General features: G+C 36.0%; 1 protein-coding gene across 30 annotated transcripts in view; it reads left to right on the top strand.

Annotated features, from left to right (window-relative positions):
• Window positions 1–18,444, top strand: part of KIF16B (kinesin family member 16B) — a 550,717-nt gene that overhangs the window by 269,439 nt on the left and 262,834 nt on the right. For 20 of the 30 annotated variants that reach the window (XR_011972556.1, XR_011972554.1, XR_011972560.1 and 17 more), the window contains 2 exons: window positions 1,044–1,149; window positions 2,683–2,733. Coding sequence is in view for 17 of the 30 variants with exons in the window: in XM_072634507.1 (XP_072490608.1) it covers window positions 1,044–1,149; window positions 2,683–2,733 (157 nt within the window). In the remaining 13 variants the exon portion in view is untranslated. Of the gene's footprint in view, window positions 1–1,043; window positions 1,150–2,682; window positions 2,734–4,199; window positions 6,597–18,444 lie in introns of those variants that run through there. The other 10 variants (XM_072634498.1, XM_072634497.1, XM_072634492.1 and 7 more) reach the window with 1 other exon arrangement.

Here is an 18,444-nt window from a genome sequence, read left to right as displayed (position 1 = left end):
AATTTAGCATACAATACATAATTTCATCTGCTTAATCTTTTTAAAAAATACTTTGGGGATACATATGAATTTTTAAGTTCCATACACTTGCTAATAGTCTTAGAAACATGAACAAGGAATTTTTTTTAAAGGATGCATTAAGAATATAAATATAAAGGATCATGGCCTACCAATTACTTTTTTAAAAATCCATTAGCATGCCTAATTAGCACTCACAAGTTGGGTAATTCTGAAACCAAACCAAGCAACCAAGCCCATTTTGCTTTGGTTAACTCCAGAAATAGCTAAACTCCTAGGACTTTCTGGAGTGTGCATTATCTGGAGCTATGTCAGAATGTTCTTCCAAGCTTAGGCTAGACTGTCACATCCTAGAATGGGAAAGAGTAATCATTCCTTTGCTTATTACCCCAAGTTGCATTCTGCTTCACTGTATAGGAAACTCCTGTAGATTGTCAGGGACTGAAGGGCCTTAGAGGTCATTCAACTCATTCTTTTTACATAAGAGGAAACAGACTCAATGAGATATCATGATTGTTTCCGGTGCCACAGCGAAGGAGTGGCAGAGAAGGGAGGAAGAGAGACTGAAAATAGTCTTGATGTACAGTCATCAGCTACCCATTTCTTGAATACCTACTATGTTAGGCCTCTAGAAGATACACACACGAAACAAGGTTCCTGTGCTTGAGGAGAATGCAGTCATCTTGAGGAAAGAAACTTGTAGGCATAAAACCAAGGTGAATAGTAAGATATAGGATTAAGTACTAAATTATACAAGAAAGATTGTTTATTTCATATGAAGTCAAAGTAATTCTCTTAGTTGTGAGAAGAACCTTCTGCAATATACACACTATTTTAGTCTCCTTGGCCAAAAGGGTTACTTTCAGAATGGTGAGTTGGTGGCTATTTTAGTTGAGGTTAAGTTTGAGAGTTGGCTTTTGTGTCTTTCTAAAAAAATAAAGTTTTGAGAGCTAAGAGGGACAGGGGACATAAGAATGAAATTAAAGACATTCCAAGTTCAGATTTTCCCCCTAATTTATTTTCAGGCTTAATGCTTACATTGAAGAAGAAGTGCAGCGGCGTCTGCAGAATGTCCATCCCAGGACTGGAGACAGTAACATGTGTTTCTCCCAGTCTACAGAAATGCGAAAGGTAAGCTGAAGGAGGCAGGAGATGGTGGCTTTCAAAAGAACCTTTCATAAAAGAAAAGTTGTTCTCTGCGCAGGTTCCCTTTTGTTTTCATTGTTGTTTTCCTCTCAGTTACAATAATAATATTAAAAATGTCACTACTAAGCTTAAGGTTAGTAAATTTAGTTAATTAAAAACTGTTAGTTCAGTAAATTTTGGCAAGATCAAGATAAACAAGTTGTGACCAACACTTGTTTATCCACTTGTTTATTTCTGGAAGGTTTATGAAGTGAAGCTAGCTTATTTTTGTATGTTGATTTATTTCCTTAAAATCATAATTCTGTTCTGATTACCTTACCTTCACTTTCCTTCCCCTTCCACAAATGGGTAGACTGTGACTTCCAGTCCAATTCTCACATTACTACAAGGAATATTATGTTTTCTTTGGGTGTTGTTGATAGATGTTAGTGACAGCCCAATTCTATCAGTACAGTAGATTGCTTACCTGTTAGTGCATAGTGAAGTGTCCTCAGGAAATATTGTTCTTATTATTATACTTGGACTTTTTAGAAGATGAATGAATAGCTCAAATCTCTTATAGACAAGTTGAATAATAGAGAGGTGTGGTTAGTTAGCACATGAGTAAAAATTGTATGAAGGGTTTGTATTCTTTTTTAAAATATCCTTTTATTTTATTTATGATTTGGAAAATTTTCCCATTTTGTTTTTAATTTTTAATATTTTATTTTTTGTCCAATTACATTTAAAAATAATTTAAAACTGTTTTTTAAATTTTGAGTTCCAAATTCTGTCTTTCTTCTTCCCGTTCCCTGAGATAGTAGCAATCAGATATGTTATATACATGCAATCATGTAATATATTTCCATATTAGTCATTTTGTGGAAGAAAACGTGAACAAAACAAAAAGAAAGATATTGAAAAATAGTATGCTTCAGTCTGTATTCAGAAGCCATCAGTTCTTGTTCTGGAGGTGGATAGCCTTTTTCATTATGAGTCCTTTGGGGTTGCATTGCTGAGGGTAGCAAAGTCATTCACAGTTGTTCACCATACAATATTGCTCTTACTGTGTACTGCTTACTTCACCCTGTATCAGTTCATGTAAGTCTTCCCAAATTTTTTCTGAAATAACCTCCTTGTCATTTCTTATAACAAGTAATATTCCATTACATTCATACACTACAACTTGTTCAGCCATTCCCCAATCAATGAGCATCCCCTCAATTTCCAATTCTTAGCCACTATAAAAAAGAGCTGCTATAAATATTTTTGTACAAATAGATTTTTTTCCCTTTTTTGTTATCTCTTTGGGATACAGACCTAGTAGTGATATTGCTGGAGCAAAGGGTATGCATAGTTTTATAGTGCAAGCCTTCTAGAATGGTGGAGTTATGAGCGGATTCAGCTATTCTGTAGGGCTTCCATTCCTGATAGATGAGCATGTTTCTTTAACTCATTGTTAGATTTCACAAGTGTTTTTAATCAAACCAGTGTTTCCCCCTTGAAAAGCAGATATCTCAATTTTTCTTTCATTTCTAGGATAATGAAAAACTTCACAATGGCACTATTCAGCGTAAGCTAAAGTATGAGGTAGGTAATGATTTTTTTCAGATTGATAGGGTCATCTTAAATTATGATATGCTCATGTGATTAAATTTTCTTAATGTTTAGTTGCATAATTAGAAATTTGAAGTGACAATGAGATTAATGTCTAACAGAGAAGGCAAGCTATTATATGAACTTAAAATTAAATAGAACCTGCAGGTTGCATATAGCTTTGACTTTTTCACAATGGCATATAATGGTGATGGAGACCTTAAAAAAAACCAAAACTCTTCATTTAAAACAGAATCCCTCTCTTCATCCTTCTTTAAAATTCAAATCTGATCAGAATCAGATGTGAGATTTGGAAGTGTAATGGAGAACTACTGAAAATTTGAAAAAAAATCTCATAAATTTCAACAACTATAAGCCTTCATATTACTACTGCTGTTACAAAGGAATACTCTTGAGTGACTCATTACTAAATCTCTCTGATGAATTGTTGTACATCTTAGTGTTAGGAAACCAAAGTTTATTTGGATGTAAAACTTAGGTTTTATTTTGTACTCTTTATATTATCTATAGATATCTTCCCTTACATTTTTGGTCTTTTGGTTACACACACACACACACACACACACACACACACACACGCACGCACGCACACATGCATGCACACATGTTACACACACACACACACACACACACACATACATACCTTAAGAAGAGATTATGGAAGCATTGAAAAGAGTTTCTATAAATTACTAGGCTGTAAGAATAACCCCTTGAAATAGAATTGGTTTTATGTACCTTACCTACTGTCACCCCTTCTTTCTAATCAACTTAGACTAATGAAATTATTTTCTTCTAAAAAGATCAGATTCTTGGAGAAAAAAGTATCTTCCATTTCTCTAGGCTACAACACCTAGCTACAGTGCATTACACATACTAAGAAGTCAACAAATATTTGTTATTGATTTATACCTTCAAAAAACCTTGTGTGGATGTCCTGAAACACATATTCTCAAACATGAAACCAAATCATACATAGAAAAATGGTCCAGAATTAAACTCCTAATGAATTTCTCTTAGGCTTACAGTTTAATTCTCAGTAAACTCATTACGATAGCTTTTACCTCTTGGTTACCTAAATTCATGTTTATTTGTATATGAAATTTATTCAAGTCACTCAATATTATTCTTTATACAAAAAAACCCATCTTTACAATGAGAAGTGGATACTGTGAATTAATTTTTATAAGTTATAATCATGTCAGATATATGCAAAATCCAGAAAATGATCTTCTGTTCAAAAATCATATCATCTGTTCCTCAATCAGATCACCCAGTCTTGAATCACCTATCAATCATTACCAATCGATTTAGATTTATAGTTTTTTTCTGAATGAATTCATAGAAATGAAGCCAATGAAAGTGAATGTAAAAATTATGTGCAAAGAATTTTAGAGGATAAAACCAGCATCCCTATTTCAACTTTTTGATATTTTGAACAGAAAGGACAATCTTGGACATTGCACTATGTAGCTCCACTTAGACCCAGAAGTGATACAAATTCTTCCATTATCATTAGAGAAGAAGTAAATCAAGTAGACCCAAAGAAAGAAGAAAGTCATTCAGTAACATGGAGCATATCCGCTTCTACAAATTCCTCACTTGTGTCAAAAGGGAGAACCTGCCAAGAAAGGAACCAGTATTCAGAACAAGAGTTTTCATATGAAATTAATTGTAAACTAGATTGCCCTGTTTCTACTGGTGTTTTTGATCAAGATTATTGCCATCAAAATTATCATCTTGACTTTCTTCAAACAAACAAGGGAAGTACAGATTGTTTGCAAGATAAGATAGAGAATCTCAATTATTCAAGATATATGGCAATGACTGGTGAAGATGCTTTCAGCTCAAGGACCGAATCCAATTGGACCTTCCTGCAGCATAGATCCAATACAGCATCTCTAGAGAGGAATGATGAGCAGACCAGACAGAGCAACATGTGTTGCTCATTTCTTTCTGAATCTGTTTCCAGTGAGAAGAGTCTATCCCAGGCAGATTCCCAGGAGTTCACAGCCCCACTTCCTGTCTGTGAACAGCATCTTGAAAAGGAGACACACATTACAAAACAAAGCCTCCTGAAGTTCACACTTCCACCTACAAATGTCAGGACAAATATACTCCCTGGCTTGGAATATTTTTATAGCAAGTTTTCTAACATTTATAAAGATACGAGGAGTCACCTCCTCCAAAATAGCACAAAGATGTTCAACCAAGCAAGACATATGAGTAGCCTACATGACCCTAGTAGCATGACCTCCCAAGTAACAACATTAATTAGAAATTTGCCAGTTCTTAGAAACTTGCCTCTGGCGATGTCCTGGAAGTCATACACGAGGTGGTCAGACCCGTCTCCTTTAAATGAAGCTCAAATTGTCATGAGTGACAAGGACCAACTAGAAAAATGTTTGCAAACACAGAAGCCCATGCATTATATGGGCCCAGCCTTCTCATTAACTGCAAATTTGCAAAGTTCTTCTCAAAGTTCTGTTTTCCAGCGAATATGTGACAGTGGCAGAAATTGCTTTACATTCAGGCAGACTCTTGTGCAGTTTTCAGCTGAACTACTGAGACTTCAGGAATTGTCTTTAGAAGATCTACTAAAGTGTATGACCTGTTGCCTTGCTGAACTTTGGGACAAAGTAGATGAATTAAAAGGTGTTTACTGGCTTGCTATTGCTAATTGCAAAGAGCCTGACCCACAGCCAGCCTGTTTGATTCTGTGTAGTTCTGCCTTGTATGTCTTCCTTCTATCAAATGATTGTCCAGACTCCCTAGATATTTTTCAGATTCTTCCCCTTACTGTGCTTCGAGAGATTCAGATTGGTTTTGGAGGACAATGTGTACGACTTCTGGGCTCTGCAGAAGACCACTTTCTCACTCTGTTTAGTTACAACAAAAACTTCACTCAGCAGATATGCCATGACCTACTAAGTCCCTTAATGTCTGTGTCAGATAGTGCTACGTGTTTTAATCATCCTTTGCTCAGGGAAGATTTAGTTCAGCTTTCACTTGATTGGAGAACAGAGGTTTCTGATTTGGTTTTGACAAGCGGAGTGAGAGTGACATCTAAATTCCAAAATACCCTAGTTGATATTACTTACTTACTTCATGGAAACATGGAAAGCAATATTCCCTCCCTGGCAGAGGTTCAGTTACTATTATATACTACAGTCAAAGTAGAGAGTGACTCTGGCCAAGCATCTTGTAAGTCATTAGTTCTTCTTAATACACATATTGGACTTGTGAGAGAAGATTGTGTTTTTTATCCCCTTACACTTTCTCCAAGAATATCTCCTCGATGCTCACAATTTGAGGTGTTTAAGTTACATGCTTTAAATGAATTCAGATGTGTTGTTGCAGACCAGAAAAACTTGTTAAAAGTGAAGCTTGTCTTTTTCAAAAAGCATAAAATTGCATCTGATTCAAGAATTGTTTTTTCTGGACACCAGTTGTCTATTTCCCCATCGTATGTTGTAGATTCCCCAAATGATCCGTCTGAGGTCTGGAACCTAACTTTTAATTCACAAGATGAAGCTCTTTGGCTAATTAGATACTTGACAAGATTCTAGAGAGTAGATTTTCAAAAGCACATTTATAATATATGTATTTGAAGTCTTTTCTTGATATAATAAGCATGAAAAAAAATCAGTCAAGGGAAAGTAAATGCCCCCAATGTAGCCAACTTGGAATTGAAATAATATCTAAAACTGGGAATTTACGAATTTTAAATATCAATAATAAAATGACTGTCAATGAAGAATTGATAAAATGCTATTTTATAACTTCTGCACTTAGTTATCCTAAAAGTGATACTTCATTAAAGCACTTTTAAAAAATTACGTTTGATTTTGTGTTGATTTATAGTGTAGCAGTTCTCAGTTAAGTTCTGAAATAGTTTGGGTTAGTGTTACTAAGAAAAGGCTCTTCAGTGGCTTGATATTCATTGGCATGGAGAGATTTAGATGTGACGAGGACAGTTGAATAGTAGAAGCTAAGGATGCACAGAGCTTTCTATAATAACACATTTAATTTGTATCCCCACTATTTAAAAACATGAAGTACAGTCAGTGAATCATAAGGTTCTTTACATCATTGATTGATTCTTCTTCATTTCATTGCTATTACCTGATCTCTTTCATCTTGTATAATTTCCACTTCCTTGTTACTTCTTTCTTTCTCCCTCCCTCTTTCTGCCCCTCTTACTCTCCCTACCCCCTTCCTTCCCTTTTAAACTATTATTTATTTGATTTTTAATTTGTGGAATAAAACAAGCATTTCCATAATATAGTGTATATTTAACAAAAAGATGATTGCACATGAAAGTGCAAAACTATTATATATAAGTTACTTTTCCTTTTAAATATATAATAAAATTGCCATGTAAATTTCTTTTTGTTTTCTTCCCTCCCCACCTCCCTGCCCTAGAGATGGCTGCCATTAGAGACACACACACACACACACACACACACACACACACACACACACACACACACACACATATACATAAAAGCATTCTGTACATACCTCTATTTCTCAGTTCTCCCTCTGGATGTAGATAGCATCTTTCTTCGTATTTCCTGTGTAGTTAATTTGGGTATTTATAATAGTCAAAATGAGTTATTCATTCAAAGTTGTTGTTAAAACAATATTGCTGGATACAAAATTTTCTTGGTTCTTCTCGTTCTGCTCTTCATTATTTTATGCAAGTCTGTGTTTTTTCTAAGACCATTGAGCTCCTCATTTTTATAGCACAGTAGTATTTCATCACAATCATATATACAGCTTGTTTAGCCATTTGCCAAGTGACAGACATTCCCACAATTTCCAGTTTTTTGCCATCTCAAAGAGAGTTACTGTAAGTTCTTTTCCTTTTTCCCTAATCATCTTTGGAAATAGACCTACTTAAGAGTATTGCTAAGTCAAGGGTATAGGTAGTTTAATAACTCTCTGGACATAATTCCAGATGGCTCTCCAAAATGGTTGGATCAGGTCACAATTCTGCCAACAATGAATTAGTGTCCCAATTATTCCACATCCCCTCTAACATTTGTCATTTTCCCCTTCAATCATTTTAGCCAATCTGACAGGTGTAAAATAATATCTTAAGGTTGTTTTAATTTGCATTTCTCTAATCAATAATAATTTAGAGTATCTTCCTTCTTTCCTTCCAGATGACCTAGAGGCTTTATAAACTTACTTGTAAGGATGTTCCTCATATCTGTATCCATTTTTCTCCTTTGACATTTTCTTTGGCTCCTGGCCATCTCTGGCTAACTTTGTCTACCTACCACCATCCCATCTCACCATCATAATTTCTCAGGACTTTACTACTCAGACATTTTGATGAACTTATATAAGCCTGCTGTAGCCTCATCCTATGGCTATATTATTCCTTCTTTGTACACACCATTTTCTGCTGTTAGATCACCTTCTCTTTACTCTGCCGGTGGGTTTATTTAACCAACTTCACAGGTCAGCTTAAAATTGTTTTTCTCAAATTGTCCTTCTTTGCTGATCGCACCAGCCTATCATCCCTTTACTCCTTTCTCTTCCCACTACTTCAGTGCCTATGTACACACTATACTGATTTAAATTGAACTAGTTCATGTATTATTCTATAAAACTGCTCTGCTATTTTCAGCATATAGTCTTCTAAATTTCAATTTCTTTGAAGTCAGAGAGCTATTTGACTACTTCTTTTATCTCTTTCCTCCTTAAAAGCAGCTAATATAATATTTTACTCCCAAGTAAGATGCTTAATAAATGTAGCCTTTGGACTGCTCAACATAGTCACAACATAAGTCATGTTTTATTCTTATTAGTGTTAACTGTAGTTGGGCAAGTAAACTTTTTGGATGTTATGGAATATATAAACGTATGTGTTCATCCTTCATTGCTGAAGAAGACCATGCCATCAGAGAAATGATGACATGACTTGCACTTGACTTTGTTTTGAGTGAGGGAGGGCTGTGCAGGTCATCAGCCTCATTTCTCCTCCAGAGCCATCTGAATCCAGTGACCAGATATTCATCAGGATGACTGGAGATGACCCAGGATGAGGCAATTGACGTTAAGTGACTTGCCCAAGGTCACACAGGTAGTGAGTGTCAAGTGTCTGAGGTGAGATTTGAACTCAGGTCTTCCTGACTCCTGCACTGTTGCTCTATCCACTGTACCACCTAGCTGCCCCAAGGAATATATAAATATAGTCTTTTTAAACAACATTGGTTACTGGTAATAGATATAAAATCAACATTCTAATTCATAAAAGGCTAAATCTTCAATTTAGCTGATAGCTGGTATTCTACATACCTACTCTTAACTTCTTCTAATCATCTCTTTGCCTTGAGTTTCATACCTTATGTTTTCTTTGTTCACCTTCTGGGATGGTATGAGCAGTAAAATGGGAGGGGGAGAAGGTAATCAGGGAATGCTTTATAATTTACAAAATAGACAGCTCCTGAACTACTGAATTTTGCTTGCTCATAGAATTGGTTCTGGAAGGGGGCTCAGAAATTATCCTGGCTGATACCATCATTTTTTAGATGAGAAGACTGAGGCCTTGAGAGGACAGATTGACTTTCCCAAAGTTTTATGAGTAGTAGATTGCAGAGTTGTGATTTGACCTCTCAATCTAAATGCAGCATTATATTGATACTAATCTTACATCTACTTCTATTAGGTATTCTCCCTAATATGATTTTCACTACAGTAATGAAATATTTCTAATGATTAATGCAGTGGGATTCTACTATCTAATCAGGATTATTTCTAAAACCAGCATTTAATCCATTAAAAAATTTGTTAACTTTTTAGATTCAAAGGAATACATTTTTCTCTGTGTGTATTTTCTCATCCATTTTCTGTATTTCATTTTATATTTTTGAGCCATACTTCTGATTTCTTTGATGTAGGATATTGCATCATTCTACCACTGCAGATCAGCTATTATGCAACTTTTATTTTTAGAGAATTACTTGGAGAACTGGTCAGTTAAGTGACTGTCTCAGGGTCACATAGCTACTATCCCTCTGAGATGGAAGTTAAACCCCTATCTTCCAATTCTGAGGCCAGCTAACTCTCTATATTATGCCACGCTGTCTTTCATTGTCTTTCCTATACTTACTTGATAAGACAGTAAGTATTATGGAGAGAAGGTGCTAATGATGGTGTCACTGCTAGGGAACAGGATACATAAGCAGGACAGAATTTCACAGATGAGTTACAAATATTTAAATGTATGCTAGCTGGTCCCACATGGAAAATAGCTCATAGCTCTTTTTGAGCATGTGGTAAATTGTAGCCTTTACACAGATGGGGCAGAATCATACTATTCATCTTGGTGGCCATTGTTCTTTCTCCTTGCAAATATCTTGGGATGATATTGGAAGATGACTTTCAGGTTTCCAGATTCTGTGACATCCTGTTTTCCCTTTTTACTTCCATAATGTAAATCCAGTTTATATTTTGGCAGGTTCCTACTACTCTCTGCTACATGAATAAGAATTAGGGTTCATCTTATAAAATGAAGCTTGGTGATTAACATCAAACTGGCAAGTTCAGCTTATATAAAATATGCTCCGTTTTAAATTATATTCAACTCTAAGGAACTGCTTGGCAGGTTGCCCCTTCACTAGCTATCGCAAACATTAGTGATTCTCACTGATCATACAGGTCATCTCTTATGTGACTATAGGCTTGCCACTTGCCCTCTTAAGGCCTCTGTAGCCCCTGCCTATCTTGTTGTTCTGTTGTCTGTCTCCAGAGATCTCAAGCCATCTTACAGGCAAGGGTTCATCATATGGTAGACTCTAGAAGAACTCATAACCTCTTAGATAATGGTGAGAGCCTTCTTCTCAAAATTCTCCAACTTCTAAATCAGGTTATAGGATTGGTGCTTGCATTCTAGAGCTCCAGCTATCTTTATCCTTTTAGAACTGATTTGGAACCATAGGGCAACTTTAGAATCACCCCAGGACAACTAGAGGTTAAAAGAGGCATCTTTAAAGGCTCTTGTAAATCATCCTCATGCCAAGGACCTCATCCAAAACCTCCAGAGGATATTTTCCTGGGGTTGGGATACAGCTTACACAATCCACAACTTTCATTTATACCCACTGGTTTGTACTTTGGCTATGCTATTCTGTAATAGATAGCTACACAGGCACATATGAAGTAATTTGACTTCCAATTCTGGTGACTGGTTTTGAATTTCAGTAAAGTACATTATGTAGCGAGATAATAACCTTTTTGATTTAAAGAGAATATTTATATGATCCTAGGAAAATATAGAGATTCTCAGTCATAGAGGCAAAATATTTAAATTGAATATAATCAGCTTTCTGACAAATACCAAATTATAAGCAAGAAGAATATTTTTTCCCTAAATAGCTTTAGGAAAAAAATCCAAAAATAATAGCATTTACATGGTAGGATTTGTTAATATTTCTTAGACATTATCTCTTTGAGGTACCGATTTTCATCCAAATTTGATTAAAACCCATTTTGCTCACAGCTGCCTCTTTTAGAGACTTGTACTTGGCAAAGTGAATTTATTCAGTCTTTGTTGAAAAAACATTTCAGAACAGTTTAAGGCTCCCCATTCTCATGATAGGAAAATGTGCAGGCATCCCTTTGGAGGAGAACACTCTCATCTGGAAGCAGCTGTAATTACAGTAATTTTTATTTACATGCTTGTTTTCAAATGATTCGAAGTGTTGTCTGGCAAATCTCTTTGGAACTTCTCTTTAATGTTTCCCTGCATAACCATGCCATTGCCCAGCGTGAGGGGTAAGGATATGTGATAATGAGGTCATTTTGTTAATTCAGTAACTCAGTTCTCAGATAGGTAGAGAATAAGCCAAATATATTTTAAGCCTAATTACACTGTATATCAGTGGATAGTATTAGATTGAGAATCCCAGTTGCCTCTAATTTCATCATTGTGCTTACTACCTTCACTGGTGCAGCTTTCAACCCATGTATAATAATAGATGGTTGTCCAGGATTGCTGTGGTAGAAGGATTTTCCTCACAGACAATATGAGTTTCTTTGACCTTCACTGACTGAGTTACCAACCACAGACAAATATCCCATCACGAGGTCTGTAACCGAAGCCTTCCTAGCTTGGGCTTTTCTGGCATAGTCTTTAATCATGAGACCTTTCCATGATGGTGATGAATCAGAGTAGGACTTTAATGGAATTCTTTCACACTAAAAATATAACAGGTTTGAAATCAACAGCCCCACAGATACAAAAAGGAAGACAATCTTTTCCTTCAAAGATCTTACATTCTAATAGAGGAAGATAGTGCATGGGGGAATAGTGGGTCAGAGGGATGTTTTTATCTTGAATTTCATGGGGATAGTGAGGATAGTCATAGGACAGTTGATTGCAACATCTTTTCTAAGAATGGTAGTTCTGACTTGAGTATAGTGGGGGAGGGGAAAATAGAAATGAGAAACGTGCAGTGCAAGGCATGACAAAGGCATAGTGGGTCTTAGAGCACCTCGATATAGTAACCTTCATCCAATCAAGAATGTAGGATCCCACAGTTGGGAGCCATAGTACCTAACTGGAGGTGCAAGGTGGTGCAAAACAATATGGCAGGAAGACGGCTGAAGTGGAGTCAGTCCAGGCCCATCCAGTGGGATGAAGTTTTCTCATATCCATTTTTCAGATCTAAAATGAAATATTGGCCAGATCAGACTTTATTCAGCCATAGAACTTCAAGTTAGACAAGGCTCTAGAGGTCCTCTAATCCATCTCCAACACTGCAGGAATGTCTTATAATATCTCTTGTTAGTAAACTTGTGTTTAATAATTGTTTTAATGAGACTGAATACCCCAATTTCATCAGTATTTCCTCATATGATATTGTTCATGCATCCTTCACCACCCTAGCTGCCATCTTTTAAATGTACTAAGGTTTTTGTTCCTCTTAAAATGTAGCACCAGAACTGTACACGATACCCTGATGTTGGCACAGCATTATAAAATATATGTAAGATCTTTTTTACAAAAATGTTGCTATTGCTTATCTCGCTTTATCATCATGTGACTTTTTTTTCCTGTTTTATCTTTGAGGTCAATCTTCATCTTATTTGTAACTTAGTCTATTTCTAATTCAACTGCTTCTCCCTCTATAAAAGGAGATAAAATAGTAGCATCAAAAGTAGCATAGGTAATCTCTGGCCAAGTTTTATCCCCTTTGCTAGGCTGGTCAATAATGTACTCTCCAGATATGGAAATGAGAATATATCTTCTCTCTTTTCTGCTTCTGGTTATCAGAGTTAGGCTTTAATTTCAGTCATAACCAATTCAAAGGTTTGTAGTCAATGTGATATCAACAATTTGAAGTTCCTAAGTAATTCTTTCACTGACCCGATCATGGTAACTGGCATTTTGAAAAGTCTCAGCCTGCTATGAATATAGAATCGTGGTTTTAAAAATTCACTTAAAGAACTGATCAACATCCTGGTCATACTATGGATTGGCAAAGTCATTACAAACCTTTGGATTTGACTGTAAAGCAGCAAAGCTTGAAGTTTAACTATCTTATCCTTTTCATAAGAAACATCTTAGTTTTATGCCCCTAAGTATATATATTGAAATGAAAAATGGGATCTCTCATGCCCAGAACCTGTATGTCTGTTTCTTGATATGAATATTTTAATAGGTGCAAAATTTTGGTAGCACTATTATTAGTATAAAGCATATATTAGTCTCCAACCCTAAAGGTATCTAGTTACTGTAATGCCAATGTGTTTAACTAAAAAGCTTAGCAAAGTTTTTTCATTTGATCTTTATTGAACTCTCCTAAGTAACTAGGCACTGGAAAAGATATGCATAGAAAACCTAGATTTTCCTTCTATCATTTGGGATCCACTAAAATAACTACCTTATGTGAATGTATTTTGCATATTCACTTACTCCACAATTTGCCTTTGGTTATAAAAGTGAAATTTCTTCATTGGTATTCAAAATGTGGCTGATTATATTTAAGAACTTAACATATAAATTGCTTATCTTATCTTCCCTTCCATCAGATATTTTTCCTTTTCCCGTCTCCCTCTCCCAATATATACACGTATTCACATATATTTTAATTATCAGGTTTATAAACTGAAATATAGGTAACTTATGTCTCCATATTTCCAGCACCAATCATAAAATCTCTCTATTCTTATCATCACAGACAAGGAATATGGCATATATGTAGTCCTAGCCTCATTCTAGGGAATTTGTTTTATCCAAATACATTGGCCCAGAAGAAAGAATCAGTGGATGCTGAGATAAATGAAAGTGGCTACATGTCATTTAAGAGGGGAAAAAAGTGGGATGTTTGGGACAGAAAAATTGAAAATATTCTACATATCAGTTTTTAGAACATAGAACACAAATTCTATTGAAAAAATACCACATTTTAAAAATGTGCTTCCCTCCTTTGTGACATCCAGTTAAAAGAGAAAGATAAAAATGGAGGAAACAGAATCACAGAAAAATGCAGAGTCACCAAGAGTCAGGAAGGTATGAAAAGAAAGTTGTAAGAGATAGACATGCAGAAACACACAACAAGCATCTAGAAAAAGCCCACAGTTACACAGACATCAAGACAGACGCAAGCAGCAACAAACTTGAGAGTTGAACAATAGGCTTTTGTGAATACTGTCATTTAAGATCTTTTAATCTTTAGTGTACTTTCACTAATTTAATGAAGATTTCATCTTTGCCCTTACTCATTTCCCTGTCTAGTTAATTTGTTGTCCTAAATAAAAGCAGGGTCCAAATATTCTATTCAGAGTATGTGAGAAATAACCACTAATATTAGTATTTTTTACCCAGTTAATAGTCAAACTTTTTACTGTTTGAGACTTGTTTTTCCCAGTCTAATGAAGGAGAACCTCATTAGCCACTGAATTTCCAGCTCTGTTACTACATATATGAACTAAAGCAAATCACTTTACCTCTTTGGGCCTCAGTTTCCTCTTTTGTAAAATAAGGGACATTGCACTAGACCTCTGAAGTCCTTTAAATCCGTAGGATCCCTTGAATGTCCCATGAATATTCTAGTAGAGCTAGTCTATCTTAAATAACCCCTAATACCATTAATAAATACCTGTAAAACACTTTGGCACCATGCTAGGTACTGAGATGTACCAAAGAAATAGAAGATGCCTTTAATTTTGATGCACTTCATAGACTTAGAGCTAAGAGACCATAGATCTTTCTGATTCAGCCTCTGAGGTCCAGATGAGCAATTTGTCCAAGGTGGTTCCATAGTATTATAAATGGCATGGAAATTTGAACTTATGTCATCTAATTCAAAATCTATTCCATGCTGACATGAAGTTATTAGAAGATAACACAAAATAATAAATGTTGAAGTGCCCAAATGAGTGATAGAACGCTATGCTGTCTGCCATAAGGCCTCTTCAAGGAGATGGCACTTAAGTGTATAGACTCCAGGAGAGGAGAGACGGGAGAGCATTCCAGGCTTTATGAGAAAGACAAGAAGGCAAGAGGTAAGACATCTTCTATGACCAACAACTCAGTGAATCATTCTTGACACTTGTCCCTAATCTAGACATCAAAATTAAATCAAGACTGCCATGATTCTGGAAGGGGCAAGTCAGTCAACTCCTTTTGGCACCACTTACCATTCCCGTGACTTCTACCAAGGCTTCTTTTCCTGCCTTCCACACTGGCCTCTCTGTGGTGTCTCTTCCATTATGATATAAGTTCCTTGAGGACAGGGCTGTCTCACTTTTGTGTTTGTATCCCAGTGCTTAGTAGAATGTTTGTCGAGTAGCAAGTGCCTAAGAAAGGCTTTTTAATTCATTTATTCATTACAAAGGGCTATCTTCTATCTTCTTGAGCAGATCTGGCAGGTCTTCATTTCTGGTCTAGGCGGTTAGAAAGAAAAGAGACAGAGAAACACACCTTTGCTGGAAAAAGTGAAAGATGAATTGCTATTTTGTAAGAACTGCCTAAAAATCTGAAACCCTGGATTTGCCTAATATTTTAAAAAGCCAAACCTAGGTTATATAACACATAGGAGAGGTAAAAATCCTTCAGCCTGACCTTGTCAGGATAAGAATTTACAGTTAATTCAAACATCTGCTACATAATTAGAGGTTTTAGGGGGGAAATGCTTATTACTCCCTTCAGAGCTGTGACATTCTGTGCCCTCCACAATTCTCATTAGTGATATAAGGACATTAGTGCTGCTTAGGAACACTCTCTTTCCTTGCCCCTTTTTGCAGGAGAAAGAGAAGTAAGACTCCATGCTGAATATTTAGAATGGAGTGCTTGTTTTTCTGCTTCTTTGGCAGGAAGCCACACTCAAGGATCTCATCAACAGTGGGAGAAATGGCCTCTTTGTTGAGTGATTGCCTTTTGTTGACATGAGCATACTGCATGTAATTAAAGCGTGAAAAATACATGGGTATATGTTATTTATATAGATGGAGGTGTGGAGCATATATAGCATAAATCCAAGTACTAATGATATAGCTTTCTTTTGTCTTTTCTTTCTAAACAAAATCATTCCACTACATGCAGTCATAATGCTTTGAACTACAGAGCTCTTTGCAGGCCAACTGTGTGCATTTGATAAGGACTTCATGTTGTGGCCTTTCACTTTATTTTACATGCCACAATGATCAAGATTCCAAGTCTGCCACAGCCCCTCTTGCCACTTCAGAGATAACTGTGAGCTGTGCAAACATAAGGAATTTTAAAGCAACATAAAAAATCTTATGGCTAATGGGATAGAATGTGTTAAAGCACAGATATAATTGTGTGCCACAAAACACAAGATGTTGCAGGTAGATATTCAAGTAAAATAATCATAACAAATTAATGTTCTCTCTCTTCCTTATACATAACCTTAACTCATATTTTCCTGAGCTATCTTGTATTTTATTTCATAAAACCCTACATTTCTTGTGAAATTAATTCTTACTGAAGCCATTTTATTTTGCATTAGTTTATATGCAGCTATGCTATAAAGAGTACGTGTACTTTAAAATCGGTTACAACCCTATTTGCCAAATATTTGGAATTCCTTTATTTTTATTCACCGCTTCAATTCAAAATCACTGTCTGCATGAATATGATGTTATTACTGAATACTTTATAAGATTGTTAAATTTTAACAACAGTCTTGATTTTGGTAATGTTATTTACTACTTCAGTCAATCAACAAGCATTTATTAAGTGTCTACTATGGGCTAGGGTAGCCAGGTTGCACATTGTATAGAGCTCCAGGCCTGAAGTTCAACCTGAGTTCAAATCTGGCCTCAGGCACTTGCTGTGTGACCTTGGGTAAGTCACTTAGTCCTATTTGCCTCAGTTTCATCATTCATCACGAGTTGGAGTAGGAAATGGCAAAGCACCCCAATATCTTTGCCAAGAAAACCCTAAGTGAAATAAAAAAGAGTTGGAAATGACTGAACAACAGTAAAAACAGATATGCCAGGCACTGAGGATATGGTTATAAGAGATGAAGTAATCCTCATTCTCTGGGAATTTACGCTGCGTCAGGGAAAACAAGTACAAATAAACGTACTGAACAAATGTAAATAAAATAAATAGAAACAAATGCAAGGTAATTGGTAGCTAAGTGACTTAGTGGATGGAATGCTGGGCCTCAGGAGGAGCTGAGTTCAAATCTGACCTCAGACTCTTAATTAATTGTGTGACCCTGGTCAAGTCGCTTCAGCTTGGTTTGCCTCAGTTTTCTTTAATGTAAGCTGTATATGATAATGAAATCTATTACCCAGGATGGTCGTGAGGATCAAATAAGACTCTATTTGTAAGTCACTTAGTCCAGGGCCTAGAACACAGTAAAGTACTACAAAAATGCTAGCTATCATTAGTTAGGAAGAGGGTCACCAATGGTTGGGACAATTCAGTAAAGGCTCTATGTAGAAAGTGGCACTTCTGCTCAGTGTTGAAGAAAGCTAGGGATTCTATGAAGTAAAAATGCAGGGAGATGGGGAGACCAGATTGGCTCTACCACAGAGCTTGGGAAGAAAAAGAAGGTATGAGGAGACTTGAAAGATAGGTTGGGAAGACCTTTAAAAGCTAAAGAGAAGAGCTTAATTTTTTTTTTATCATATATGTAGTAAAGATCAAGTGGGCATTTATTGAGTATGCAAATAGCACAATCAATTCTCTCTTTAATGGAAATTAGTTTGGTATGTATGTGAAACATGTCCTGGAGTAGGGAGCGACTGTCAAGGTAGAGAGGCCACGTTGGAGGCATTGTGATAGTCTAACTGTGAGGTGATGCTGACTGAACTAGGCTGGTTCTGTATGAGAAATGAAAAGGAATGAAAATGAAAAGAATGGGAAAGATATTGAGGTTGAAACAGCAAGACTCAGCAACTGATTGATAATGGGAGGAGTCCAGGTTATGAACCTAAGAGACTGGAAGAGAGGTATTATTTTCAACAGAAATAGGGTAGTTTGGAAGATGGGTTGGTTTGAGGGAAGGGTAATGAGTTCTGTTTGGACATTTTGAGTTCTAGATGTTTCTAAGGAGACATCCAGTTTTAAATGTCCAACAAATAACATGGTACTCCAGAGCAGGGCAAAGCTCTGTGAGAGTTCTCCCTTAGGGAAGATAATCTCATGAGAATAGATTAGTGTTAAGAGATAAGATAAAGAGGTCCAGCCTC

Source organism: Notamacropus eugenii, chromosome 1 (genome assembly GCF_028372415.1).
Source record: "Notamacropus eugenii isolate mMacEug1 chromosome 1, mMacEug1.pri_v2, whole genome shotgun sequence".
NCBI classification, from domain to species: Eukaryota; Metazoa; Chordata; class Mammalia; order Diprotodontia; family Macropodidae; genus Notamacropus; species Notamacropus eugenii.
This window is presented reverse-complemented; position numbering and strand designations above follow the sequence as displayed.